At 40.5% G+C, this 27927-nt stretch overlaps 1 protein-coding gene across 8 annotated transcripts in view; it reads left to right on the top strand.

Moving 5' to 3' along the window:
• The window catches only part of KIF13B (kinesin family member 13B), a 191821-nt gene that overhangs the window by 78778 nt on the left and 85116 nt on the right, over window positions 1–27927 (top strand). For all 8 annotated transcript variants that reach the window (XM_042848909.2, XM_042848907.2, XM_005290653.4 and 5 more), the window contains exons 9-15: window positions 2279–2391; window positions 7726–7837; window positions 13101–13313; window positions 16802–16912; window positions 21390–21524; window positions 25757–25887; window positions 27011–27097. In XM_042848909.2, the coding sequence (XP_042704843.2) occupies window positions 2279–2391; window positions 7726–7837; window positions 13101–13313; window positions 16802–16912; window positions 21390–21524; window positions 25757–25887; window positions 27011–27097 (902 nt within the window). The remainder of the gene's footprint in view (window positions 1–2278; window positions 2392–7725; window positions 7838–13100; window positions 13314–16801; window positions 16913–21389; window positions 21525–25756; window positions 25888–27010; window positions 27098–27927) is intronic.

Below are 27927 nucleotides of genomic sequence, written 5' to 3'. Positions count from 1 at the left end.
GAATGTAGAATTAACAGCATTAAAGCATTTAGCTTAAATGAGTTTTATTCTTTGATTTCACACACACCCCCAATTCGTGCCCCCCCCCCGTCCACCCAGATGTGGGAATGTGTGGGGTCTGGGAATGATGGGTACCAGGCAGGAAATAGGTCTTTTCCGCTTGTGCTCTGTTTGCAGCCCCCATGGTTAATGGTTGAACAAGGAAGAACCAGAAAAAAAAACAACAAAAACTACTAATCACATTCTGTATTTTTTTTGGTTGATTAAGCTATTTTGGGTTTTAAATAAGGATTTTGTCCCTCTCGGCTCCACTGCTTTTGTCTGATTCCCTCGATGAAATTTGAATTCTGGGTACATTTTATCAGTTTCTTGTGGAAATATGTCTCAGATTCAGTGTTATGACTCCACTGCTCTATCTAATATAGGTTCTGAAGTGAGTGTGTGTGTTCATGTCACCTGCATAATTTAGTAAGATTTTGTCTGTCTTCTATTTCCTGAATATTGAGTGCCTAAAAGTGGTATTCATCTGAATAGCTGATCTATACAGTAGTGTTTCCCCCAAAGTGCTCTCCAACTCCTGTTCTCCATTTCCTTATTTCTCTCTCCTCACATCCTTAATCTTTTTCTTATTGTCTAACCATTTTCTTTCTTTCATTCTATAACTCCCCTCACCCCCACCCACCATGCTATATTTCTCTCTCAATTCTATCTTTCCCCCCAGCCTCCAGATCACTCTCTTTGCTGTGTCACACTCCCTACAATGTTGAACTTTTCGTGGTTCTCTAGTTTTTCTGTTGCTACATTGCATTTTTGGTTTCTTTGATGCTTCTGGTTAGGCTTGGCCCAAGATAGTTGTTTTGCTTTCCTCGTTCCCTTCCTGTCCTCCAGTGGCCACCCTGCTGACTATGCAGTTATATGAATTTCTGGAACACTGGGCTTCTGGCCTGGCTTTTTTTTTTTCTGCTGTCTTCGGGTTCTGAAATTAGATGATCCAACATACAGTGCTATGAGGTGGAAGTGCAACGTGCTTTGAGACAAAGTTACATTTTCAAAAGTAGCTATATCCCAGTGGAAAAAATCAGTCCCATTGATTTTTTTTTTCAATGAGACACAAATACTTTTGAAAATGTAATTATACTCTTAGCACTTGCATATTACAGTGATGGGAGCTAAAGAAAAGCTTAAGATACCTATTAATTTAAGGGAAATCCAAATCCCAGGTTGAATGTTTGAAAAATTTATTTTTGGTCCAGCTATAACTTGCAAGAGTAATAAGAATTTATGATAAAACTTCTATTGGGTTAAAGTTGAGAGTTGAAATTTTTTTAATCAGCTTGAAATTCCTTCTTTAAGGAGAAGGTCTTTGGAGGGGATGTGGGAAACCTTGCCTGTCATCTTAGTATTTTTGTAAATATCTGCCCTTCATAAAATGTGGAATTATTACATACTTCCTGCTTTGCTCATTCTTATTTTCAGAGGGATGCAGTCTGAGCACTGGACTGGGAATCAGTGTTAAAACTGAGGGGCTGTTTATGCTACAAGCACTACAGCAGCACAGCCATGGCACTATAGCTATGTTGCTGTAGTGTACGGGTTATTTATGTCGCTGTAGTAAATCCACCTTCTTAAGAGGCAATAGCTAGGTTGATGGAAAAATTCATTTGTCAACCTAAAGGTGTCTATAGCAGGACTTAAGTCAGCCTATCTATATCTCTCAAGGGTAAGAATTTTTCACACCTCTGAGTGGCATAGCTAAATCATCCTAAGGTTTAAGTGTACAGCAGGCCTGAGATTGGCATTCAGGAGTCCCGACTCCCACTGTCGCTTTGGACAAGCAACAGTTTTCTCATCTTGAGAATAGGAATCAAAGTTAGAGATGTTGCCCCCGATTAGATTGAGCATCCTGATCTGTGACTCCTGGTCCATTGCCTGTGTTCCCTCTTCCCACTGTTCTTGCTTTATACCTGTCTGATACTGGCTGTGTTCCTCCCTTCTGGTACTTAGGTGTCCAGCTAGAGGTCTTGGAGTTCTTTGTGCATCCCACATTACCACTTTTGAGGCAGCAACTAAAGTAATAGATTATTTTTGATTCAAAACACTATGTTTAAATATTCAATACTTGTTATAATATTTATTTTAAAATGTGTCGGATAAAAGGTCGGAAGTAAGGAATACAACCTGCATTCTTATTTGAAAACATGGCAAACTGTGAAACTTAACTAGAAATTTGAGTGAGTAAAATCTTTTAACAGTAACTCTTCTCTTGTCCATTCCTCAGACATCGGGTGAGAAAGTGGGCAAACTGAGTCTGGTGGACTTAGCGGGCAGCGAAAGGGCAACTAAGACTGGTGCTGCAGGTGACAGACTGAAGGAAGGAAGCAACATTAACAAGTAAGGCTTTTAATGATTTTTCTGACTGCTGTTTTGTTAAAATAGGCAATAAAGGAAAGCTACATCAAACTTGTAATGCACTGTTTAATCAGTAAGATTTCTGCAAGGTACTTGTTGTAATCAATTCAGGCTTTTCTGAGGTTGTTTTGTATTTGAATGTTATTTCTATAGAAATTCTTAAGTGATCTGTGCACATTTTAAGTATTTAAGATGTGTTTTATGCTGGCTTATACTCCCCGCAACAGTTATGCATGTAATTTGTGTTGCAAGGACATGATTATAAAGGCTGAAAACTTTTTATCTTGTGAGTTTCTCACATAGAAAATTGATACATTGCTAAGCAATGTAGCTTGTGTTGGAAGAGAATATTAGTGGAAATGCCACTGGCTAACTTTGTTTTTCATAGCTGCTTTTTGGAAAAGCAGGGTCTTGCCTTACTTCTGACACTCCTGCACTTGCAGTTATCTTCATGAATAGAGACTAATAATTATGGCAAATTGATGTGTACGAAAAGGGGACTAGATGGAGACCACCAAACTAAATTTCATTTGTCTGAAGTGGGTGTTGGATGGGCAAGGGCTGTTACTACTTTAGGTATTTCTTACACTGAAGATGTCGGTACTAATCAGATAAATATTAATTCTGTGAAACTGAGATAAAGTTACTCTACTGAAATGACAATGGTTTTGTTCTTCTTTGAGTGATTACACGTGCATTCCACTCTTGCTGTGCGTGTGCCATGAGCACAATGGTCAGAAATTTTCCCCTCGGCAGTAGGCATCAGACCAGCTCAAGTGCCATCTGCTGCCACACACCACCACATGCAGTATAAAAGGCAAAGCCACTCCCGGCCCCCCTCAGTTCCTTCTTGCTGCCCATGACAGTTGTTAGAATCTGGTCTTGCTTTAGCAAGTTCTCGGTGTTTTTTTCTTATATATAGTTACCTAGTTACATAGTTCTTGGTGTGTGTTAGTGATAGATACGTTTGTTTAGTATCCGTTAGTTTTTTCTCAGTTCCCCAATTTTGGGGTTCCGTTTCAGTACCAAGGAATTCCTCGGTCCCAGGCTTCAAGCCCTGTCTGTCTTACTCAAAGCTGATGCCTACGAGCAAGCTGCGCTCTAGTTGTTTAAAGTGTTTTGGTGAGACTCACGTTAGGGATCTGTGCCAGATTGACAAGGACTTCAAGCCGAGAACCAAAAGAGATGGAGAGGCTAGGCGGAAGTTTCTTTTGATGGAGGCTGCTCTGAGCACACCTTCAGAGTCTTCTCGGTCAGAGAGGGTACTGAGCACTTCGGCATGTGTGAGCAGTACACCTCCATTGCTGTCTGAGTCCCGGCACTGCTCATCCTTGCGGGTGTCCAGGAAGAAACAGAAGCCTTCCAAAGACATTGCTGGGAGAGGCAGATCTCTGATCCCTAAGTCTGCCAAGAAAGGGGGCAAAGTGTTGACTAGAGTGCAATCAAAATCGAAGCACTCTTCCACTCACTTTTTGGATAAAATGGCACCATTGATTCAGGCATTGAGGCAGACAACATTGAGTCCAGGGCCCAAAGCGGCACATTTATCATCTGCAGCACATCTTAGTCTCTTGTGAACTGGTCAGTGACTATTCCAGTACCATCCATGCCAGAGGCATTTGCAGCTGCAAGGAACTTGTTGAGCTTATTGGCACTGCTCTCCCAAGTGGGGCAGATCTCTGCTAGAGTATAGGTAGACCGTTCAGCATCAGTCTCCTTCCCCTTTGTTTGCAAACCATCTCTCCTATTTCTTCAGACCAGTGGGTCTTATGTACCCTGGAAATAGGGTACACGCTGCAGTTTTTCTTTCCGTATTCAGGAACCACTCTCACTAGGTGCTCCTCCTTCAGGAAGTTCAAACTCTCATCTGGGTGGGAGCCATAGAAGAGGTTCCTCAAAGTCACAGAGGAACAGGGATTTATTCCTGTTATTTTCTAATACTGAAAGCAAAGGGACGTGTCAGGCCAATTTTAGGACCACATCAGCTCATCAGATATCTCAAAAAGATAATTTTGTATTGTATCACTAGCTTCCATTTTCCCCTTCCTGTATCCTGGAGACTGCTGTGCTACCCTCGACTTAAATAATGCCTGTTTCCATTTGAGGATTTATCAAGACCATAGGAAGTATGTCAGATTGTTGGTAAACCAATCTTGCTACCATTTCACAGTGCTGCCTTTCGGCCTGTTGGCAGCTCCCTGGATTTTCACAAAATGTATGGGACTGGTAGCTGCCTTCCTGAGAAAGTTAGGAGTATATATCTATCCCTATCTGGACTACTGGCTTGCGAGAGGCCATTTCAAGATTCAAAAACAACAAGGAGTCTGGTGGCACCTTAAAGACTAACAGATTTATTTGGGCATAAGCTTTCGTGAGTAAAAACCTCACTTCTTCGGATGCAACTGTTAGTCTTTTAGTCTTTAAGGTGCCACCAGACTCCTTGTTGTTTTTGTAGATACAGACTAACACGGCTACTATTCAAGATTCAGGTACTATAATTCTTATCCAGTCAAATTGTAAGGCACTGGGACTGTTGAGCAACTCAGAAAAGTCTGTCCTCTCACCCGTTCAGAGGAGAGAGTTTATAGGGGCTATACTGGATGCGCGCACACCAACCAAGAGTGGCATGGATATGTGCAACACATCTCCAAGAACAACAGTTACAGAATAGATAAGTAAGCTGCTTCTTCAGGTAGTGTCCCTATGGGTGCTCCACTGTAGGTGCACCTGCGTCCCTGCACAGTTGATCAGACAACTTTGGTAGCCGTCTGTCCCACCCATGCATGCACTGCTCCTCACCTGCCACAAAGCTAGCCAGCATGTGTGAGCAATCCTTCCGCAGTTCCTTCTGAACAGCCCTTGGCAAGAGATGGAGCTTCAGCTGTCCATTCATGGATCTTTAACTCCCTTTAGATTTGCTAATTTTAGCTTCCCTTGAAGCTTTTTTTTGTTGTTACTTCATTTGTATTTTTGTTTGGCCATGTCTAAAAAAGAAGAAAGAGTTTGCATCCCACCAACCCCGGTGGGGGTGACCCGCCCCCCGGACAAGGGTATGCCCGGCTCCCTGGGCTTCAAAAAGTGCCTCAGTTGCATGGAATCTATCCCAGTGACTGATGGACACTCGCAGTGCATTCGCTGCCTGGGAGAAAAGCACATTCCACAAAAGTGTGACTTGTGCCAGCAGCTGAAACCTATGTCCAGGAAAGACAGAGAGTTAATTCTCAAACTCCTGCTCATGGAGTTGGTGTTTCAACCCCTGAGTCCCTGCAGAAACTCTCACCACAACCCTCTACATTGAAGGGAGGTGAGCCTAGAGAGATGAGCTACTCACACAAGGCCTCTAAGGGAAGGTCTGTGAGTCCCCATAGCGAGCCCTGATGGAGCTGAAAACTATTTCCAGCTTCATCGGTATCATTGGTACCAACAGCACCAAAGCCATCTAAAACTGGTACCCAGGGCACAAGCGGTACCATGTGACAGAGAAAATTTGACTGCCCAAAGACCCAATAGGCATGGGCAAAGAAGCATCGGTACTGCAGGGGCATGAAAAACATAGAAGATCCGCCCCGGGGAAGGCTCCATCGGTATGGATATCAGCATTGGTACCGACTCCGGTGCATCTGGCATCAATGGATTTTGCGGCCAAGTCCACATCTCCAACTCCACCGGTGCAAGTCTCTCTGCACTAACAACTACTGGCAGTACCGACGCCATCTGCACCACTGGATTTCCAATGCGTGATAGATCTTTCAGTGTCCAACGCACCTGACTCACCGCTACTCCGTATCGGGGCCCCAGTACCAAGTTTGCCCAGAGCCCTGGACTCACTGACCTCTCCCTGCCGTGCACTGCTTTTCTCATCATCAGAGTCAGAAAGTGAGTGAGAAAATGTGAGTTCCCGCCGCTCTTCTCACCTGTCATATGGGGTTCAATTTTACTATGGGCATCAGGCATATCATCCACCTCACCCACAGCCTCCCTGGTTTGGTCAGCCATGATACCAACCACTGGACCCGTACGCACCACAATGGCCATACTAGGACCCTTGGCAGGCTCATAAACAGCAAGCCTCCCATGCCTCTAGTGTGGCATGTCAGCAAACAAGGAGACACCCTCCTTCAGCTGTGGTTTCGAAGGCTTCTGAACCCCCAGAACAAGTAGGAGAGGAGATTGAGGTGGAGGAAGAAGTCACTCCTCAAGCCTGCTTCTCATCATCGTCACCAGATAAGACGGTGATGCCCCCGCTGCCATCAATGGCTGATTACACATTATTCCAGGGCCTGGCACAGAGGGTGGCAGAAGCCCTACGAAAACCCTTGCAGGAGAATACCGAATCTTACCACAACCTGGTGGACATTTTACATTCCTCCACCTCCTCCAGAGTGGCCCTCCCTATTAATGAGGCATTCCTGGATCCTGCCAAAGTCATATAGAAGACCCCTGCATCTGTCCAGCCAATATGCGGGCAGGCGGACAAAAAGTATTACGTGCCAGCAAAGAACATAGAATTTCTCTTTTCCCACCCGCCTCCTAATTCCATCATTTTGGATGCAGTTAACTGTAGGGGCCGCCAGCACCAGTTCAGAACCACCCCTTATGACTGGGACCGGAAATGTTTGGATCTGTTCGGCAGGAAGGCATATTCATCAGCTACTCTCCAGTTCCGTGTAGCAAACTACCAAGTCTTATTGTATGATTACCAAAACTACACAAAACTCAGTTCCTTTATTGAGCAACTGCCTAATTCTCACAAAGAACAATTCAAGGCAATAGTCAATGAGGGCCAGCTGTTGGCTAAAGTGTCCCTCCAATCCGCGCAAGATGCAGCTGACACAGTAGCACACTCGATTTCTATGGCCATTGTGATGAGACATGCTTTGTGGTTTTACTTGTCTGGCTTCCCTGAAAAGGTCCAAACTATGGTGGAATGACCTTGCTTTTGAAGGGACAAAGTTATTTGCTGAGAAGACTGATGCATCCCTTCACATGTTGAAGGATTCTAGGGCAACTCTTTGGTCCCTTGAGATCTATACGCCTGAGGAGGGATTTCCCACACATGCTGGCTAGCCTCGTGGCAAGTGAGGAATAGTGCATGGCGAGCGGGATGGATGCTACCAAAGTTCTCCGATCAACAGCACAGGGACGCAGACACACCTACAGTGGAACATCCATAGGGGGACACATCTTGAAGAACCATAGTTACTGCACAAGGTGAGTAACTTCTTCAATTTATTTGGGCATCCATCATATTTAAAAGGGTTTTTTGAATTATAGATCTCTTCACTTATTCATGGGTTGGTTACTTTGTCCATGCAGGTCCCTTACAACTCTTGGGCTGGTTATTTCTGCTCTAGCGGATCAGGCTGCTGGCAAGAATAAGAACAAATTTGTTCCATATCGTGATTCTGTGCTCACTTGGTTACTTAAAGTAAGTGAACTTCTCATACATCTTTGGAGTGGGTGGCATGAGGAGAGAGAGAGAAGAATTTTTCCTTCGTAATGTGTAAAATACAATTGTTCCATCATCTAGTTTTGTATGTTTTTAAACTCTAAGCATTTGGGGATTGTTATTATACAATGTGCCACTCCTTTTCAATGTGGTGCAGGAGAGAGAATGTATTCTAGGATACTAGGAGTATTTAGGAATAATCTATATTTTAGAACAGTGGTTTTCAACCTATTTTCATTTGCGGACCCCTAGAACATTTTGAATGGAGATGCAGATCCCTTTGGAAATCTTAGACCTAGTCTGTGGACCTCCAGAGGTCTGTGGACCACAGGTTGAAAGCCACTGTTTTAGAGCAAATTTGAATAACCATTGACATCATCAAGACTTTGTATTGTAAGATGGGCCATCTACTAGCTTTACTACTTGTATGTTGCCTTTTCCATTTATTTTCCTGTCCTGGTCTTTTTATCTTGGATTCTAACTCTTCAGAGCAGGGACCATACTCTTTTATCTTCGGAAAGCTCCTTGTGTATTGTGGGCATTACTGGAAACAAACTTTAACAACAATGCCAGTTGCAGCTTCTGGGTTCTGTACCCAGTTGTGTGACCTTGGGCAAGTCCATTCAGTATTTCTGTGCCCATCTTCCCCATTGTAAAACAGATATAACAACAATTATTTATGTCAAAGGAATGTTGTGAATCTCAGAACCAGCTCAGAATCTGGCCCTTCATGTTTATAACTTACTTGAAGATCCTTGGATGACAGATGGTAGGGGCACAATTCTGTTCACATTGAAGCCATTAGGAGCAGCACCAGAACCTAAATGCACGTGAGAACTTGGTCGAAAATAATAACCAATCTTCTTACCAACTTATCAGGCTTTTGATGTGTTTTATCAATTATACATTTATATTTACCCTGCCTTCTGTGTGGGTGTTCTGCAGTTTGAGGCACATTAAAATGAAAAAAATGTAGGAACTGAGAACAGTGATCTCCTCGTAAACTATTTTCTTGTTCTAGGTGTTGGTTAGGAAAGTAATGTCTAAATTTTCATTCCAATAGAGTTCTCACAATAATTTTAGTGCCGACACATAGTTGGCTGGTTTTAGTCTTTTTTTTCCCTTAGTTATTTCCATTCTGTTCTTGTCTCTGACATACTAAGCCACCCACCTGTTGCAAACTTACTCTTTTTCATTATGAGAGTCTAGCTTATTCTACATTCACCCTTCACACTGTGCAATAAAGGAACCAGTGCCATTGCACAACAGATAATTACATATACAAATAAATTGGATGCCCTGGAGCTGGGCCTGAGCAGTCAACACAGTAATGGAGGGACCATTAGAAAATTAATAATGAATAGGTTATGACCCATGCACTGATAGGAAGCCCAGCCTTCTATGGAGAAAAGTTCCAATTTAGTGGTTCTAGTATAAACTCTGCTTTGGAACTAATTGATGCAATGGAAGTTCTCAAAGTGTAAACTATGAACACTTTCTGTGGATTCCAAAAAGTGTCTGATTTTGGACATACTGTATATACAAACCTGGGATCATTTGCCAGTTACTTCACATTTTTGAAAATGTTCGGGAGAGGGAAAAAAACCCACATTGAACTGGACCAGTTCACACTGGATCCCATATTGAAGCCAGTCTTCAATGGCTGTGATGTGAGTACATTGCTATTTTATTTGGAGTGGGCCCTGCAAGACAAAGTAATTTGCAGACATGTAGGGATGGGACTATATTTATGCAGACAAAAAGTGTATTCCCATAAGCTAGTGGTATTTATTCTGTGAATTTAAACACATTGAGGATTGTTATGGAAAGCTTCAATGCATTCGCCTGAATGAAATGATTAGACAAATAGTTTTCATGATGCCCAGTGGCAATCTTTGACCTACATTTCATGGATTACTTAAGATTAGAGCTCGTTGGGAATTTTCCATTAGAATGATTTTCTGATAGGAAAATAAAGTTTCCACAAAATTTAAATTGTCCATGGGAAAATTAAAATAAATATTTCATTTTCAGATCAGTTCCACCCAAATTGGAATATTTAGTTTGTTTAACAGATCCAAAATATTATATTTCTGACCAGTTCAACAAAACATCAGACTGCATTTCTCTATCAGGGCATTGCCTTATGGGAATTGTAGTTCAGGCCCCCATTCTATTATATGGGCCAGGCTCCTGGAGGACTACATCTCCTATAATGCAATCCAGATTTCCCTCTGACTGATCTGTGTGGTGGGTCATGGAAGTCCCATGTAGAAGTATTTGCTACAATCACAAATAAAACCAGTTATACCGTTAAACTCTAGGGCTCTGTCTACAGTACAGCAGTGCATTTAGCTGTTAATATAAAAGAGATGGTTTGTAAAAAGGTCTGTATTCCTTTAAATGTAAAGCTAGTACACTAGAAAATTAACTGTCATTCAGATTCAGGCCTAAAAGTGCCAGCTGGAAAAAACTGGAAGACAAGTGAAATGGTGACATGACAAAACACACAGTGAAAGTAGACCTATTAAGATGGGAATTTTTGGTCAGATTGTTCTAAACTGTTTGTTTTGTTAACACCTATTGTAAATGAGTAATATTTCTGGTAGAGAAAACTAGGGTTGTCAAGCAATTAAAAAGATTAATCGTGATTAATTGCACAATTAAAAAAATTAATTGCGATTAATCACACAGTTAATCGTACTATTAAACAATAATACAATACCATTTATTTAAATATTTTGGATGTTTTCTACATTTTCAAATATATTGATTTCAATTACAACATAATACAAAGTGTACAGTGTTCACTTTATATTTATTTTTATTACAAATATTTGCACAGTAAAAAACAAAAGAAATAGTATTTTTCAATTCACCTAATACAAGTACTGTAGTGCAATCTCTTTATCATGAAAGTTGAATTTACAAATATAGAATTATGTACAAAAAATAACTACACTCAAAAACAACACAATGTAAAATTTTAGAGCCTACAAGTCCACTTAGTCCTACTTCTTGTTCAGCCAATCACTCAGAAAAACAAGTTTGGTTACAATTTGCAGGAGATAATGTAAGGTGACATTGTAAATAAGAAGCAGGCAGCATTATCTCCCGTAAATGTAAACAAATTGTTTGTTTTAGCAATTGGCTGAACAAGAAGTAGGACCAGCAAAATGGCCACTGAATCCTCAAAACCATTTCATTTAGTAACTGGCCCATAAACGGATTGTGGGTTGTATGGTATTACATGTAACTTAGTGCTACACGTGCCATGTTGGTTACATTTACACTAAGGCAGGGGCTCAACCTGAGGATCAAGACCACCCTGTCCTTCCCATCTTACAGGATAAGAGAGGAGCCCCAATATGTAAAAAGGGTCACAGTATGGAATAGATGAAGAACTACTGCACTAAAAAGTTTTTTCCCTTTGGCTCAGAGAATATGGATATATGACCTCAATAACTGTAGCTCGTAGATGGGGTTATCTTTATGGCACCTTTTAAAGTGATGTCCACTTTTTGAGGAACACCTTCATTTTTCTTTTGTGGCATGATTTTCCTTTTTGGAAGATCTGTTCCTGTTGTGTTAAACAGTTTAGATTCCATTCTGAGTGTAGCAGATTCTAGCTACAACTTGCTGTATTTTAAAAAACAAAAGAAATGTAAACCTTTGTATGGCAAATTGGGCAAGTGCAACATCTTTGATCTGTTTTTGTTTTTATTTTTAAACAGATAGCCTTAAGCTATTTACTTTCTAGGACAAATATTTTGTTTGGTATTTTTACAAACCCTTCTGTATGGAACAAGCATTTATTATTAGCCTGTTCTCCAATTTGCTGATTAAAATGATGCACAGTAATATACTGTTTTCTTGCTGGTGTAACTTTTGTTGAAAACATTTTATTGCTGGCCGCTTCTGCATCCTATATGGGCTCATCATAGATGTGCTTGTTAGAGGAGGACGCCCCACCAATAGCTTAACTAGAACACAGCGCTAAGGCCAGCAAAGCGGACACAAGAATGGATAAATTACGTCATCTCCTGCCTGTCGCATCATATCCATTGACTCAAAGTTTAATTCCTGTGGATGGCAGGAGATGCTACTGCTGGTTTGCTTCACTGGAATTTTCCCAGTGATAGGAAGCAGCTTTAAACACTAGCAGAACAGTTTTGAAAAGCTGCTGAATCAACAGTTCTTGCTATATTGGCTTATGCCTCATTTAGAGCTGGGTTGCATTAGTCTCTTACGATCTCTCTTCCCTTTCTCTCCCCCCCCACCACCCCACCCCAAATGGAGTCATAGCCATTTTGGGCCTCTGAAACATGCTTCCTGCATCAAGGGATCTCTACCAGAGCTTGCTGATGTAAACAACTACTGAATGTAACCTACAAAATACATAGATTGGATGAGGTCCTACGTTTCTGTCTGAAATAGTCCCTGACAATCATCCCTGGCATGCAATTGCTGATGTGAGGTTGCCAGATACATTAGAATTACTTTTTTTAAATCTACACTCAGTATTTGTGAAAGTTGCCAGACTATTTGTCAACATGGAATGGTAGATGGATCTCACTAAAACAATAAAAGTCCCATGCCTTCAGATGAGTGGAGGCCACTGATACCCCGAGATGAACTTGACAGCTCTGAAGATTAGTCCTCTGTGTCAGCCATAGAACAAATACAGCATAGGTAACAACAATGCAACTTTCCTCACCCTTGGTCAGGAGGGACTACATCTAGGGACAAGAAAGTAGCTTAGCCTCCATGATACAGTCCTTAGCCAATCTGTTTAGATGGACAATGATGCTGTCAGCAATTGCAGGCCTAACTTTTCAGAAATCTCAATCAGACTGGCTTAATCTACCTGAAAGATGGGGTGTGTCTCTCCCTCCTGCCCTCTCTTGCTTCATTCTGCTTTAACACTCACACGCTGGACCAGTGAGGAAGGCTCATGACTGCCAGAAAGAGAACATTCACAAGTGGCTTCTTTTCCTGGGGGAGGCACCAATAGACGACCTAAGGAGGCCACCAAACCAGTATACATAGGCCACCAAATAGCCTTCAGATGCAAACAGCTTTTAGTTACTACCTACATGGACTGGATTTGAACTGGTGGGCTTGGGGTGAAAGGCTCTTTCATTACCAGTCCCCTCCTTTATTATTCGGTGCTCTTTTTAAAAAAACAAATGAACAAAAAATCCTGCCTGATTTTTTTTTCTTTTCCTTTGCTCTCCTACAGGACAGCCTTGGTGGTAACAGCAAGACTGCTATGGTGGCAACAGTCAGCCCAGCAGCAGATAACTACGATGAGACCCTTTCCACATTGAGGTACGCAGACCGGGCGAAGAACATAGTTAATCATGCCGTGGTGAATGAAGACCCCAATGCCCGCATCATCCGAGAACTCCGAGAGGAGGTGGAGAAGCTCCGAGAACAGCTCACCAAAGCAGAGGTACAATATACTAGCTGTTCAAGGCTCCTTTGGGTGTTCTACTTCAGGGTGCTGCAATCCTGTGAAGACACTGGTTAGATATTTTGTCTGGGCTTGAAGATAAACATCAGTAAGGCAATACTAGACAGTATTTATGGGGAAAATCCATGTCATCTTTCTTCACCTCAGCTTTCTTCCTTTCCCCATTTTTCCTCTTATCAATATGAGGCTGCTGAGTGTTGACTAGTGGGGGTGATAATGTGAGAGGCAAGCTTCCCTTGAAATGTTTCATTAAGTGGTCACATGGTAGTGTCCAAGCTTGGGAAGAGATCAAGAAGGAAGGAAGACATGTAGATAGAACTAGGGACACAGACATTTGAAAGACTGTGCTTGCTATTGGGAGGGCTTTACCTAACTACCCAGGAATACAGCAGAATTACAACACTTTCTTCAAGATAAAAATATATTCACATGACTTCTGTTTACTTTACAACTTTCAAAAAATTTAACAATATTTATTATGAATTTATCCCCTATTTCAGGTGTTGAAGACAAGATACTTGTAGTTAATTTGTGCCTCAAACTGAAGCATGCAGGAGCATAATCTAATGGTTAGAAAACAGGGCTAGGAGTTAGGGTAGTTTTTGGTTCTCTTCCCAGAACCGCCAAAGAAGTTGCTGTGATTATGGCCCCAGCCAAGTTATTTAATCTGTGTCTGTTTCTCATTCTGGAAAATTGGGATAATACTACTTCCATCAGAGGAGTGTTATGGGGCTCAATGGTTGAGGCTTTCAAAAGTGACTAGTGATTTTTTTGGTGCTTCAGTGTTGGGGTGTTTAAATTGAGACATGTGAACTTGCTGAGCATCGCCCACCCCCTCTGAAAATTAATCCCTTTTAAGGTATCTCAAGTCAGGCACCCAAAATCAGTAGTCACTCTTCAGAACAAAAACAAAAGCCAACAAAAAACGCACACATGCCAAAATTTTCAGATCCTTGGAGATCCTTTGAGAAGTACTGTGTGTTTATTTTATGGTTTTGTTTTCATTTTCTAGCTGGTTGTTGATAGAAAGGGATTAGTGCCCAAATAATGGAAGCCAGCTCTCTAAAACAATGTAATATAAGTGATCATTCCTTTTCTGTGTGTTAAATCCTACCCCCACCATCATCTCAATGGAATTGACACAAAATACAAAAATGCTATACAGCTTGTAGCTAAAAGTCTGCACTGTTAAGATCATAAGCTATATTTGTATCCTCTCTTCCCCTCCAGCTTATTGCATTTGTATATGACCTATTTATCTTCATAAAATAATCGCTTACACATATTTCTAAAAAAAAATATTTAGTGACCCATATGGACAGTCGCAGAATTACATTCTGAAGTTCCCACCTAAATTTAGATCTTACAGTGTATTTTTCCTTTTAGTGTCAGTGTCTCTCACTTTCTCTCTCAAATAGCTGGAAGCAGAACAATATCTGACACTTTCATTTTTTACTGGACAAATAAGATTCATTCCCCTCTTTTGATCTTTTTATTTTATCTATACTAGTTGAGTCAAGTTAACCTAACTCTTCTGGAACTAATTCCAAAATGTGGTACTGTGTCTACACTAAGTCTACCAATATTTCTCTGCTGATCTTGGAAACTAAACAACCAACTAATTCAGACTCTCTGGGGATGCGCTTGCTTTCCTACATTCTGGTTTTGGTCCTGTGTATCTGAGAGCTTTGTATTTTGTTCTAATAAATATGCAATGTTGTGTCACCTGGGTGTCAAAATAAGGTTAATAATGCTTAGCGCTAATTTTATATATCTCATGCACATACACTATCCAAACAGCAATCAAAAAATCCTCCTTGTGTAGGTATAATTGCTCTCCATGCTGATGGAGAAGCAGACACAGATGTTAAGTGATTTGTCTAAGATCATATGAATAACCAAAGCAGATTTAGAACTTGAAAATAACTTATTTCCAACTTTCTGCTTTGCTCACTGGATCCCTTTGCCTTTGCTTACTCAATACTTTATTAGAATTAGGCATATTAGATCTTTGTTCTAGAGACTGCACTGGCTTCCGTTTCCTTCATGGATACAATCCGTGCTGTTGGTTTATGAGCTATGAATTCCTTATGATTTAGATATGTAAAAGGTGGCCTTTCTGCTGCTGAGATGCTCCAGCTGACAGTCCCTAGACTAGTATATCTGGGGGCTGGGGAAACTCCAGTACAGAGGAGGAACCTACACTCCTAGCTCTTGCTTCTGCTCTTGGTCAAAGAGATCTGGAGTCTGTTCAGGGCATGCAGCGAAGTGTCTGTGCTTACCTTGGATTCTTCTTGAAGGAATTATGGTTGTGGGGTTAGGAAGTTGGTCCAATGAGGAGCTATGTTTCACAGAAGAAATGAAAGGTCAGAAGTGACCTCGAGAAGTCATCGAGTCCAGACCCCTCTGCTGAGGCAGGATTAAGTATACCTAAAGCATCCCTGACAGGTGCTTGTCTAACCTGTTCTTAAAAAGCTCCAATGATGGGGATTCCACAACCTTGCTTGGAAACCTTTTCCAGTGCTTAATTATCCTTATAGTTAGAAAGCTTTTCCTAATATCTAACCTAAATCTCCCTTGCTTGCATGATTGACATTGTGTAAACACCAAGTGGTTGACAGTATTTTCATTTTGTAAATGGAAATGATACACAAATAAGCATAAATTATTATAACAAATCTACTTCCTATTGAAGATAGTATAAGAAGAATACCCCAGTACTAGTACTGGTGGGCATTACATATGATACAGAAACGTCAGCCCCATACCAATCTCATGGGGAAAATATCTATCCACTTGCCTCCTTGAATAAGTATGAGGCTCTGACTCAGTCATGAAGGCCAACAAACTTGATGAATTGACAAGGGGAGAGAATTCCAGCGTTAAGCATTCTGTTAGGATCACCCTGCCTCCAGCTTTGCAAAATACAAACAGGAGTGTTTCAGCTGTCTGAGTGATCCATGTGGAGAAAAGTGATCTCTTAGGAGCCGAAACCCGGACCCTGCAAAATTAAATCTCCGCAATAATGACCATGCCAATAATCATTGGGACCCTAACTGCCTTTCTGTGGGGAAAATCACTGAGAAAGTGATGGCAGGCCAACCCCAGCATTTCTGACAATCTCTCTGATTCTTTTAGATACCAACCAGTGAGGCTTTCAGAATTGAACATGGCAACAAAATGGGCTTAGTATATGGTTGATCTCTTCATGGCAATGGAAAGACTTCTTGTAATTGATTTACATTAGAGCAGATAAACTCTCTCTTTTGAGGGTCTGTATTTGGAACTTGCAGTACACGAGAGAAGTGGTGGTGATAAGTGATTTGGTTAAATGTGTCGAGGGAGATGAATTCTTTCTGCGGTAGGAGTGGGGGTTAAGTTTCCTTTATTGACCTGTCAAATTGATCTATGAGGATAATCTAGGTACTAATATCAAGGAATTCAATGTCTTGTTTTTTCATTTGCAGGCTATGAAATCACCAGAACTAAAGGATCGGTTGGAGGAATCTGAGAAATTGATCCAGGAAATGACTGTCACCTGGGAAGAGAAATTAAGAAAAACAGAGGAGATAGCACAGGTTTGCATTTTCTTTGATTTTGGCAGTTAGGGAGAAAATCTTATTACTTACTTCCTTTCTTTATCCCTTCATAATAGTTGTCAGGATAGCTCTTCACGTTTATGGGTAAGTAGGTCAAGTTCATTGCCCTTTTAAAGGGCTACTGCTTAATTCCTGGGATAGCGGGTTACATCACAGATTACTGCTCTGGGAACAATAATAAACCTTCAGACTCTATGTAAATTGAGAGATTGCTTTTAAAAAATCCATGGATGGAGAGGATTAGAGGGTTTTTATACCTTTCAGACAGTGAAATTGTCGACTGTGGTTAAAGATAGAGTGTGAATGCATTAAATACAGGGTTATGTGCTGAATACCTCAAAAAACAAAGTTAAGGAGCATTCAGAATATTAAAAAATAATTGAACTTGTCTTTTTTCCTTTTTGTAACTTCAAAATCCCCCTGTATGCTCAACACTTCTCTTATCCCTGATGTTTAGAGCATTCAGCACACAATAAAGTTGAAAGTTTGTGCAGTTCACCATGACACTTCCCATCCTTACCAAACAAGTGTTGATGTAAGCACTTGCACTGAAAAATCTATTGAAAGCTCATGTAGATAGCATATTAAATAATGAGAAAATATAACCCTGTGATACCAAAGTGGTTTTGTAGGTGACATGATCAGAAACAGGGTTAGCTTGTTGGCCTCAGACCTCTTGAAAGAAATGTTATTTACCTTTTTTTCTTTATGCTCCTAAATTCTTGACCTGTTATAACATGTTTACAGAGCTGAGATCTTCAAGAGCCTTATCATAGTTTCTGGGGAAAAAAGTGAAATGTTGGCAGTGAAAGAATAAGAACTAGTGCTTGTGCAATGCTAAGTTTAAAAGGTTTAATTGTTAAGCTGTCTCAAGTGGAGTGATTTATTTTTGGTCTTGTGGCTTATATCCAACCTGCATTTTAGAGTGGGGGAAAATGTAAATGTGCAAAACCTCACTTCCATGTCAAACCTTTTACCGATTCTTGGTTTGCTAAAGATGAATACTTTCGCTTTTGCTGCATCAGGTTTTTAAATAGTAAAGTCTTAAGGTGTTTTTTTTCTAATACTGTCTATGATAAAACTGCTGGAATTCATTTGTAAAATGTTGTGAGGGTATTTTGTTTGTTTTTCTCTGTTTTTATTAGAAAAAAAGTGCTAGCTTATCGGGTTCTTTAATACAAACTTTACATCTTCACCTACCGTAATATTTCTTCCACACCAGAAAGCATTAATAATATAAATATACATCTCCAAGAACAGAGATGATTCAATACAATAGAACTTTCAAGAATCCACCCTGTCCTTCCCAGGAGCATGAGGGAAGGAAATATTAAAAATGCCCAATATCGGATACAAAATTACGGGGTTGAAAAGAAAAGCAGCAAGCTGTGGTGATGAGGAAACAGTTATCAAAGCATTATGGGGAATTTAAATAAATGTCCGTTCTCTCAAAATTTTAGAAGCATACAATAGGAAAAGCACAAGTTATGAAAATTACTTAGACAAGTTAGATGTCTGCAAGTCACCAGATTCTGATGTAATATATCCTAGAATATTCAAGAAATTGACTGAGGAGATATCTGAGACATTAGCAATTATCTTTGAAAAGTCATGGAAGATTGGAGAGATTCCAGAGGACCGGAAAAGGGCAAATATAGTGCCCATCTATAAAAAGGGGAATAAGGACAACCCGCGGAATTACAGACTAGTCAGCTTAATTTCAGTACCCACAAAAATGGAGCAAATAATTAAGCAATCAATCTGCGAACACCTAGAAGATAATAAGGTGATAAGTAACAGTCAGCATGGATTTGTCAAGAACAAATTGTGTCAAACCAACATTATATCTTTCCTTGACAGGGTAACAAGCTTTGTTGATAGCGGGGAAGTGGTAGATGAGGTATATCTTGACTTTAGCAAGGCTTTTGGTACTGTCTCACATGACTTCTCATAAACAAACTAGGTAAATGCAATCTAGATGGAGCTACTACAAGGTGGGTGCATAACTAGTTGGAAAACCATTCCCAGGAGAGTAGTTATCAGTGGTTCACAATCAAGCTGGAAGGGCATATCAAGTGGGGTCCTGCAGGAATCGGTTCTGAATCCGGTTCTGTTCAATAGCTTCATCAATGATGTAGAAAATAACACAGAAAGTACACGTATAAAGTTTGCGGAAGATACCAACCTGGGTGGGGTTGCAAGTGCTTTGAAGGATAGGATTAATATTCAAAGTGATCTGAACAAACTGGAGTAATGGTCTGAAGTAAATAGGATGAAATTTAACAAGGATAAAGTACTCCTTAAGAAGGAACAATCAGTTGCACACCTACAAAATGGAAATGACTGACTAGGAAGGAGTACTGTGGAAAGGGATCTGGGGCTCATAGTGGGTCATAAGCTAAATATGAGTCAACAGTGTAACACTGTTGCAAAAAAAAATCATTCTGGGATGTATTAGCAGGAGTATTGTAAGCAGGACACAAGAAGTAATTTTTCTGCACTGATTAGGCCTCAACTGGAGTATTATGTTCAGTTCTGGGTGCCACATTTCAGGAAAGATGAGGACAAATTGGAGAAAGTCCAGAGAAGAGCAACAAAAATTATTAAAGGTGTAGAAAACATGATCTGTGAGGGAAGATTGAAAAAATTGGGTTTGTTTAGTCTGGAGAAGAAAAGACTGAGAGGGGACATAAGTTTTCAAGTACATAAAAGGTTGTTACAAGGAGGAGGGAGAAAAATTGTCCTCCTTAACCTCTGAGGAATGGACAAGAAGCAATGGGCTTAAATTGCAGCAAGAGCGGTTTAGGCTGGACATTAAGAAAAGCTTCCTAACTGTCAGGGTAATAAAGCACTGGAATAAATTGCCTAAGGAGGTTGTGGAATCTCAGTCATTAGATTTTTAAGAACAGGTTAGACAAACACCTGACAGGGATGGTCTAGATAATACTCCAGCCATGAGTGCTGGGGACTAGACTAGCTGACTTCATGAAGTCCCTTCTGGTCCTATGATTCTATGATTGTTTGCTATACTATTGAAGATTTTAGTTTAATTTTTTCCCTGGGCCTATGCACTTAAATTTTTTGCATAATACAGAAACTCTGGCTCTCATATTTTTTTTAAAGAAAATCTTGCATGATTCAGACCAGGAATCAACTCTTTCTTTGGCCTATGGGTCCTGTGTCTACCAATAGGTTATAGAAAACAACAGCCTTGAGTTTATAGACTGGAACTGAGTGAGGAAATAGCGATTTTAATCATGGTTCTGCCGTGGACTTCTTGTGAAAGTTACTTAACCCTTCTATTTCTCAGTTGCCCCTCTGCTTAAAAAAAAAAAGGTAGGGGGATTACTTCTTTTGCTCACATGAGGCAAGACTATAACAGAGTTCTAAAAATAACAAGATAAGTTCACGGAGGATAGGTCCATTAATGGCTATTAGCCAGGATGGGTAGGGATAGTGTCCCTAGCCTCTGTTTGCCAGAAGCTGAGAATGGGCGACAGGGGATGGATCACTTGATGATTACCTCTTCTGTTCATTCCTTCTGGGGCACCTGGCATTGGCCATTGTTGGAAGACAGGATACTGGACTAGATGGACCTTTGGTCTGACCCAGTATGTCAGTACTTATGTTCTTATGAGCATTGTGCGACAACTCTGGGAAATTCCGTGTATTATGGTGGTGGGGAATTCTCTCCTCTGCAATCCTAGCTTTAGTAGATGATGGACCCTCACCCGATTCTCAGTTTTCTGTTTAATTTCTGAGCTAGATGGTATTATTAACCAAACTGTGACCATTCTTTTAGGAAAGAATGGCAAGATAGAAAGATATCTATCCACTACAAAGTCAAAAATGTTTGGGTGAAGAGTGGAATACTGGGAGAAAAACTTTTAACATTTCCCTGTAAAAGATGTACACTTGTAATAAAGAACTGCTTTGTTGTTGCACTCTAAGAAGTCAATTGATGAGAATAATATACCATCTTAAATTCTACTGTTTTTGTTTAGCAGGAAATCTTTCCTGCATTACTTAAATAGAATTTCAAATTTGTTGGTGTTCAGTTTCTATGGGACAAAGATGAACAGAGTTTGACTTGGCAAGGATTTGGCTGAATTTGTTGCCTCCTAGCTAAGAATGGGAAACAAAAGGCGGTAGAGATGGCTTTGTGTTGCTGTTTCACTATTTCAAGGAGGCTATATTGAAGCCCAGGCAGATCTACAGTGTGATCCTCACAACTACACTCGTCTTTCGCTAACAAGATGTAACCCTCTGAGACTATAGGGTTCCAACATGCAGTGGCAAGAGGCTCATCAAAATTAGTTTCCTGGTTACCTTGTTTAATCTAATAAATTGCTGCCTATTATGTTGGTTTGATTTCTTAGCAGGTAGTAATGTGCACTGTAATATATCTGTTTCTTAAACATCTTAAACATTAATATTTTGGAGGTTTCTCTTACAGGAGCGGCAGAAACAACTGGAAAGTCTTGGCATATCTCTTCAGTCTTCTGGAATCAAAGTTGGGGATAACAAGTGCTTCCTCGTTAATTTGAATGCAGATCCTGCTCTCAATGAACTTCTGGTCTACTACTTAAAGGTGAAATAACACTTTGTTTCAACATGTTTAAGTGGATCATTTAACCCTGTGAAAATGCATATGGGTAGAGAGTTCCTTATGAGAAACAGACTACAGAGGCGTTGTTTAGTGTCCAGTGGTTAGCAAAAATGGCACAAATACAGCTTGTTTTTAATTGCAGGTCATCTTTACTGTTACAGAGAACCAGAAAGCAGTGTAAATGTGTCTTAGTAGCATTTTGTATCCTTAGAAATTTTCCCTTTTACAAGCAGTTGTCTGGCCTTTACAGCTCTCTTTGTGTAGCTTTACTCAGAAAAGTGATTATGCAAAAATGGGGGCATCTTACTAAATCAATTTGCTTCTCCATGTATGTTCACAGTTATATATACTGACTTCTAAAATGAGTTTTTACTTCTGTTATCACTGCAGAATCAATATGGCTCTGGGGAGAGAGCTGGGTTCTGTTGATGTGCAACTTCTGATTATAGAATTCCATATTATTGGTGATGGGTGCAAAAGAATGAACCCAGTTTAAGTCTTGGATTCTGGGCTAGTTTGTAAATTGAGCAGGTTTGATCTGGAGACAGAGTGACAAATGGAATCTATGCTGCAGTTTTAAGTCACTTTTCAGCAATTTAATATTAAGTTCAAGTGCCAAAGTTCTCACATTGTTTGTTGTTAATGATTTCCCTCCCGCTGAAGTGGAATACAGTAATTTGTCTTGAGGCAGTCACATGATTAGCATTTGGGCTAAAAGTGGTTTTGTGCTGCCTCTCTTAGGAGATGTATGTTATCTTCTTTTTAGATCAGTCATTGTATATCACAGAGCAAACCGCTACCCAAAGAATTAAAACAAAAGAAAAAACCGTTATTCATCACTGCCCCTTATAACCATTAATAAACAACAAAAGAGCTGATTCAGGATTTTTGGAGAGGAGTCAAAGCATTTCCAGGCGTCTTGTATGTAGGAGTCTGGATTCTGATTCATACTGCTAAGTCAGCCTCAACTCTGACAGCTATTGAGACTGTGATGATTTCTTTGTTGCTTAATATGAATACATAACAAGAATACATTAATGACAAAGCACATTCGGAAGGATGACCTCAGTCCATGGGCAAAATGCACTCATTGTTATGTGGTGTAGAATGGGGAAACTAGTAAAAATAATACTCAATGTTCTTGCAATTCCCTTTCAGAAAGAACCAGAACTATCTATCTTAGAGTTGTATTTTGCTTCTCGTTACTGTTATAGTCACTAAAAATCAAATTTAGAAGCCATGTCATGCTCGACTCCTCCCATTTGGGGGTAAAAATCTCAGCCTGGGCTAGGGTTTGTGTTTGGATTATTTTTTAGATTCTTTTTTGTTTTTTTTTATTTCAGATTGATTTGTTTCCGACTTTCTTTTTGGGTGATTTCAGATTTCTGAGTAGAATGGGGTTTCAGTTTTGTGTCATTCTGGTGGAGAAAAGGCTTTTTCAAAGAGGAAAGTTTTTGCAGAATTTCCTGAAGAAGATCAGAATTTGGATCCACCAAATCTTAGAGCCAACTCCCTTTTGTCAGTCTAGCAGTCATCTTCGACCTCTTTTGTGTTGAGCCATCTGAGCTCTGCAAGAACTGGGTAGAGCAGGGGTTCTCAAACTGGGGGTCGAGACCCCCTCAGAAGGTCGTTAGGTTATGTGGGGGGTCGCGAGCTGTCAGCCTCCACCCCAAACCCCACTTTCCCCCAGCATTTATAATGGTGTTAAATATATCAAAAAAAAATTTTAATTTATAAGGGGGGGGGGTCGCACTCAAAGGCTTGCTATGTGAAAGGGGTCACTAATACAAAAGTTTAAGAATCACTGGTCTAGAGCTCCCTTTGGTTGGGGAAGTATTAGCTAAATTGGAAAAGATGGGGATCAATATGAAAATTGAAAGGTGATAAGGACCTGGTTAAAGGGGAGACTACAACGGGTCATACTGAAAGGTGAACTGTCAGGCTGAAAGGAGGTTACTAGTGGAGTTCCTCAGGGATCGGTTTTGGGACCAATCTTATTTAATCTTTTTATTACTGACCTTGGCACAAAAAGTGGGAATGTGCTAATAAAGTTTGCAGATGACACAAAGCTGGGAGGTATTGCTAATACAGAGAAGGACCGGGATATCATACAGAAAGATCTGGATGACCTTGTAAACTGGAGTAATAGTAATAGGATGAAATTTAATAGTGAAAAGTGCAAGGTCATGCATTTAGGGATTAATAACAAGAATTTTGGTTATAAATTGGGGACATATCAGTTGGAAGTAACAGAGGAGGAGAAGGATCTCGGAGTATTGGTTGATCACAGGATGACTATGAGCCGCCAATGTGATATGGCCGTTAAAAAAGCTAATGCGGTCTTGGGATGCATCAGGCGAGGTATTTCCAGTAAAGATAAGGAGGTGTTAGTACCGTTATACAAGGCACTGGTGAGACCTCATCTGGAATATTGTGTGCAGTTCTGGTCTCCCATGTTTAAGAAGGATGAATTCAAACTGGAACAGGTACAGAAAAGGGCTACTAGGATGATCCGAGGAATGGAAAACCTGTCTTATGACAGGAGACTCAAAGAGCTTGGCTTGTTTAGCCTAACCAAAAGAAGGCTGAGGGGAGATATGATTGCTCTTTATAAATATATCAGAGGGATAAATATCAGAGGGGAGAGGAATTATTTAAGCTTAGTACCAGTGTGGACACAAGAACAAATGAATATAAACTGGACATTAGGAAGTTTAGATTTGAAATTAGACGAAGGTTTCTAACCATTAGAGGAGTGAAGTTCTGAAACAGTCTTCCAAGGGGAGTAGTGGGGGCAAAAGACCTATCTGGCTTCAAGACTAAGCTTGATAAGTTTATGAAGGGGATGGTATGATGGGATAGCCTAATTTTGGCAATTGTTCTTTGATTATTAGCAAGTAAATATGCCCAAAGGCTGTGATGGGATGTTAGATGGGGTGGGATCTGAGTTACTACAGAGAATTCTTTCCTGGGAGCTGGCTGGTGAGTCTTGCCCACATGCTCAAGGTTTAGCTGATCGCCATATTTGGGGTCGGGAAGGAATTTTCCTCCAGGGCAGATTGGCAGAGGCCCTGGAGGTTTTTAGCCTTCCTCTGCAGTGTGGGGCACGGGTCACTTGCTGGAGGATTCTCTGCACCTTGAGGTCTTTAAACCACGATTTGAGGACGTCAATAACTCAGGCATAGGTTAGGGGTTTGTTACAGGAATGGGTGGGTGAGATTCTGTGGGCTGCATTGTGCAGGAGGTCAGACTAGATGATCATAATGGTCCCTTCTGACCTTAAAGTCTATGAGTCTATGGTTGAAGGAGAGCTCTATTCTAGGGTGTAAAGAGAAGTTGTGCCCAATCGTTCTGGGTATTCTACATGTAGACTAGTGCCCCATACAACTTGCGTCATACTATAAGTGGTCTGTATGCTACCATTATCTGTTCTTAACTAGTAGTCCCTTGTTAGCCTCTTACCATTGCTACTGTTACTTCTTTACATTGAAGGTACATCTACGTGCTGCCAAAAGAAGCATGCAGTGTAGAGTACACACCTGTGTAGCTGCCCTAGCAGGGATATAAATAACATTGTAGCTGGTGAGGCATGGCTTAGGCAAGTAAAGAAACATCTGAAGGGTGGGGGTACGTAAGTAAGTAGAGGAAGACTCTGGTAGTGGGGCAGGGCTCTCCCAGCTCCCTGTTGCTGGAGCCTTTCCCTGCTGCAGGAAAAAACTCTGGCGGGGGAGGGAGGTGGTGGGAGCTGGGAAAGGCTGAGCCATTCTTGTCTGCCTCTCCACTGCCAGAGCCTTTCCTGGGCAATTGTAGCTACACACTGAAGTGTGGATGCGGCATGTAGCTACACGCTGCTGCTGGTGTGTAGTGTAGTGTACTGTAGATGTAGCTCAGCATAGCACTTCTCGGTCGCTAAAGGATTCCAAAGTGTGGGCCTTTTTCACTCTTTGACGTGAAGGTCTAGTTCAATTTAAAATTTGTTGTTCTTCATGTCACTTATAAATCAGTTCAATTCCATTTCTCTGATTGTTTCTAGTTATAGTGTCTCCTTCCCCTTTTTTAAAGATTACTAAGTAGCTTTCAAAACTTCAGTAATTAAGGGAATGGGCGTGTCCAAAAGGTAGGATGTAAGAGTGTGAGGTGTGCACGCACTATAGAGTAATCAGAGGGAAATTTCTGCTACCTGTTGCTAACATCTGAATTTGATTCTTCCACAGGAGCACACATTAATAGGGTCAGATGACTCCCAAGATATCCAGTTATGTGGAATGGGAATTCTTCCTGAACATTGTATTATAGAAATAACCTCAGAAGGACAGGTTATGCTAACACCTCAGAAAAATACTAGGTAATGTTACAAAATATTGTAAAGTCAGTTCCATAACTTTAATATTAGTAAATAGGGTGAATGGTGCATGAAGATGATTTCTAAATAAGCTTTTTTCCTTAATCTCAAGATAAAATGCTACTTGGTTTCTGTTTAGATTTTAATAATTAGCTTGCTGTGTTCCCCATGAACAGCTCTGTCAGTGCATCTCATTCCTAATAGATAGTATCCTTGCTCTTCCAGTTCTGGGTCTTTTTGGATTAGATTTCAAACAGAATATCTGGGATATGTGTCTCTTTTTTCTTAATGATGAGACAAAAGTAAATTATAGTTTCAGCAAACACGTGCTAACTTATTTGCACTTGTCTAAATTTAGCTGTGAGTGTCAAGATTTAAACTAATCTTCTATAAACACTGTTCATATGTGAAATTTTATTGAAGCACTTGCTGTGTTATCCAATTAACGGATAACGGTACTTGGAAAGTAAACGCTACGTTCCAACAAACCACAAAATGCCATGTACCTTTGGGGTCTCTAATAAAAGCTTAATGTTCCATATAATTTGGTGATGAACATGTAATGGGCATGAAATTCCTGTACTTTATCAAGGTTCTGTATGTGCAGGCCTAGGAGCTTGGTCTATTTTAGAAATCAACAGTATAAAAGTATAGTTTTTGCCAGTATGAACCATAACACTGGAGTTGATGATGTCTCCAGTAAACCCTGCATATAGCCAAGATTGCCAACATTTTCTTTACATGGTGTATGTTTATTCTCCCTGTATTTCTAAACAGTGTAAAAATAGCTCTGTTTGCTTCCAATAGGCTATATTCAAAGCCATACACTTTTTTTAGGCCCAATGGGTTTTTTTCAATTATGCTCTTCAAGTACAGTCTGTGTTAAAAAACAAACAAAATAAATAAATAAATATTATGGAGCTTAAACGAGAGTTTAAATCAGCTCAGGGATTGGTGAAACAGTGCCGAGTTACAGGAGATATGCTTGCTTATTAATTTGTAATCCTCAAACCTGCTTTCCTCCCCTAAACTAATTGGGAGAATGAAACAAACTATTCTCCCCCCACAAAAAATAAAACCTATCTGGATGTATGTGTAATAGCTTTTCTTCTTCTTCTCCTCACAGAACATTTGTAAATGGTTCTGCTGTTGTGGGTCCTACCCTGCTACACCATGGAGACAGAATACTGTGGGGAAACAACCACTTCTTCAGGTATAAAAGGTCTTAATCCAGTTATGAGCTTGAGCCAGTTTTGCTTTAGCTTTGAGCACAAAGAATAATTATGGGCCTCTACCCGAGCTCTCAAGATGCAGATGGACCACATGCTGCCCATTCTATGGGTTTTTAGAGGCAATGCTGGCTAGAGGATGTTTTCGAATGACCAGTGTCATAGCCGCTGTGCACAGTCTTGGCTTGGTTGTAATGTGCTGAGGAGGATTTTAATTTATGTATTTCCAGGAGGTTGTGGCCCATTTTGATGTGGACCATGCTACCGTCATTAGCACCTTTGTCATCTCCAGATTAGATTACTACAGTGCACTGTATTTGGGGCTACAGTTTACATTTTTCTAAAAGCTAAAGTTGGTGTGGAATTCTGAAGCATCCTTGGTAAATAGTATGTCTCATTGTGAGCATATTACGCTGATCTGCAGTGTCTGCCTCTTGGTTTCTGGATGGAGTTTAAAGTGATTGACTTGGACTTATAATTTCCTAAGTGACATGGGACGTACTTACCCGAAAGACCACCATACACTGTGGCATACTGCTGCAGTTCCGGTCATTGGAGACCCTCAGAATGGAGTTCCCTCTGCTTAAAAAAAGAAAAGTGATGATTGCTGGCAGATGTTCTCTGGGAAGGGCCTCTCAGCTTTGTAACTCGCTCCCCACTCTTGGTCTGAAATGGCCCAACTCTTTTGACCTGTAGGGCATGCTGTAAAACCTAATTATTCTCCTTCCCTTTTGGAAAGGGGGAGGCTTGTGAAAGGGGAAGAAGAAGGAGATAAGTGTGACCAGACAATTTGTTGGTGAATGTGTGGGAGGGT

Source organism: Chrysemys picta, chromosome 3 (assembly GCF_011386835.1).
Source record: "Chrysemys picta bellii isolate R12L10 chromosome 3, ASM1138683v2, whole genome shotgun sequence".
Taxonomy (NCBI): Eukaryota; Metazoa; Chordata; order Testudines; family Emydidae; genus Chrysemys; species Chrysemys picta.
Note: the sequence above shows the minus strand (reverse complement) of the source record. Positions and strands in the feature narration are given on the sequence as shown.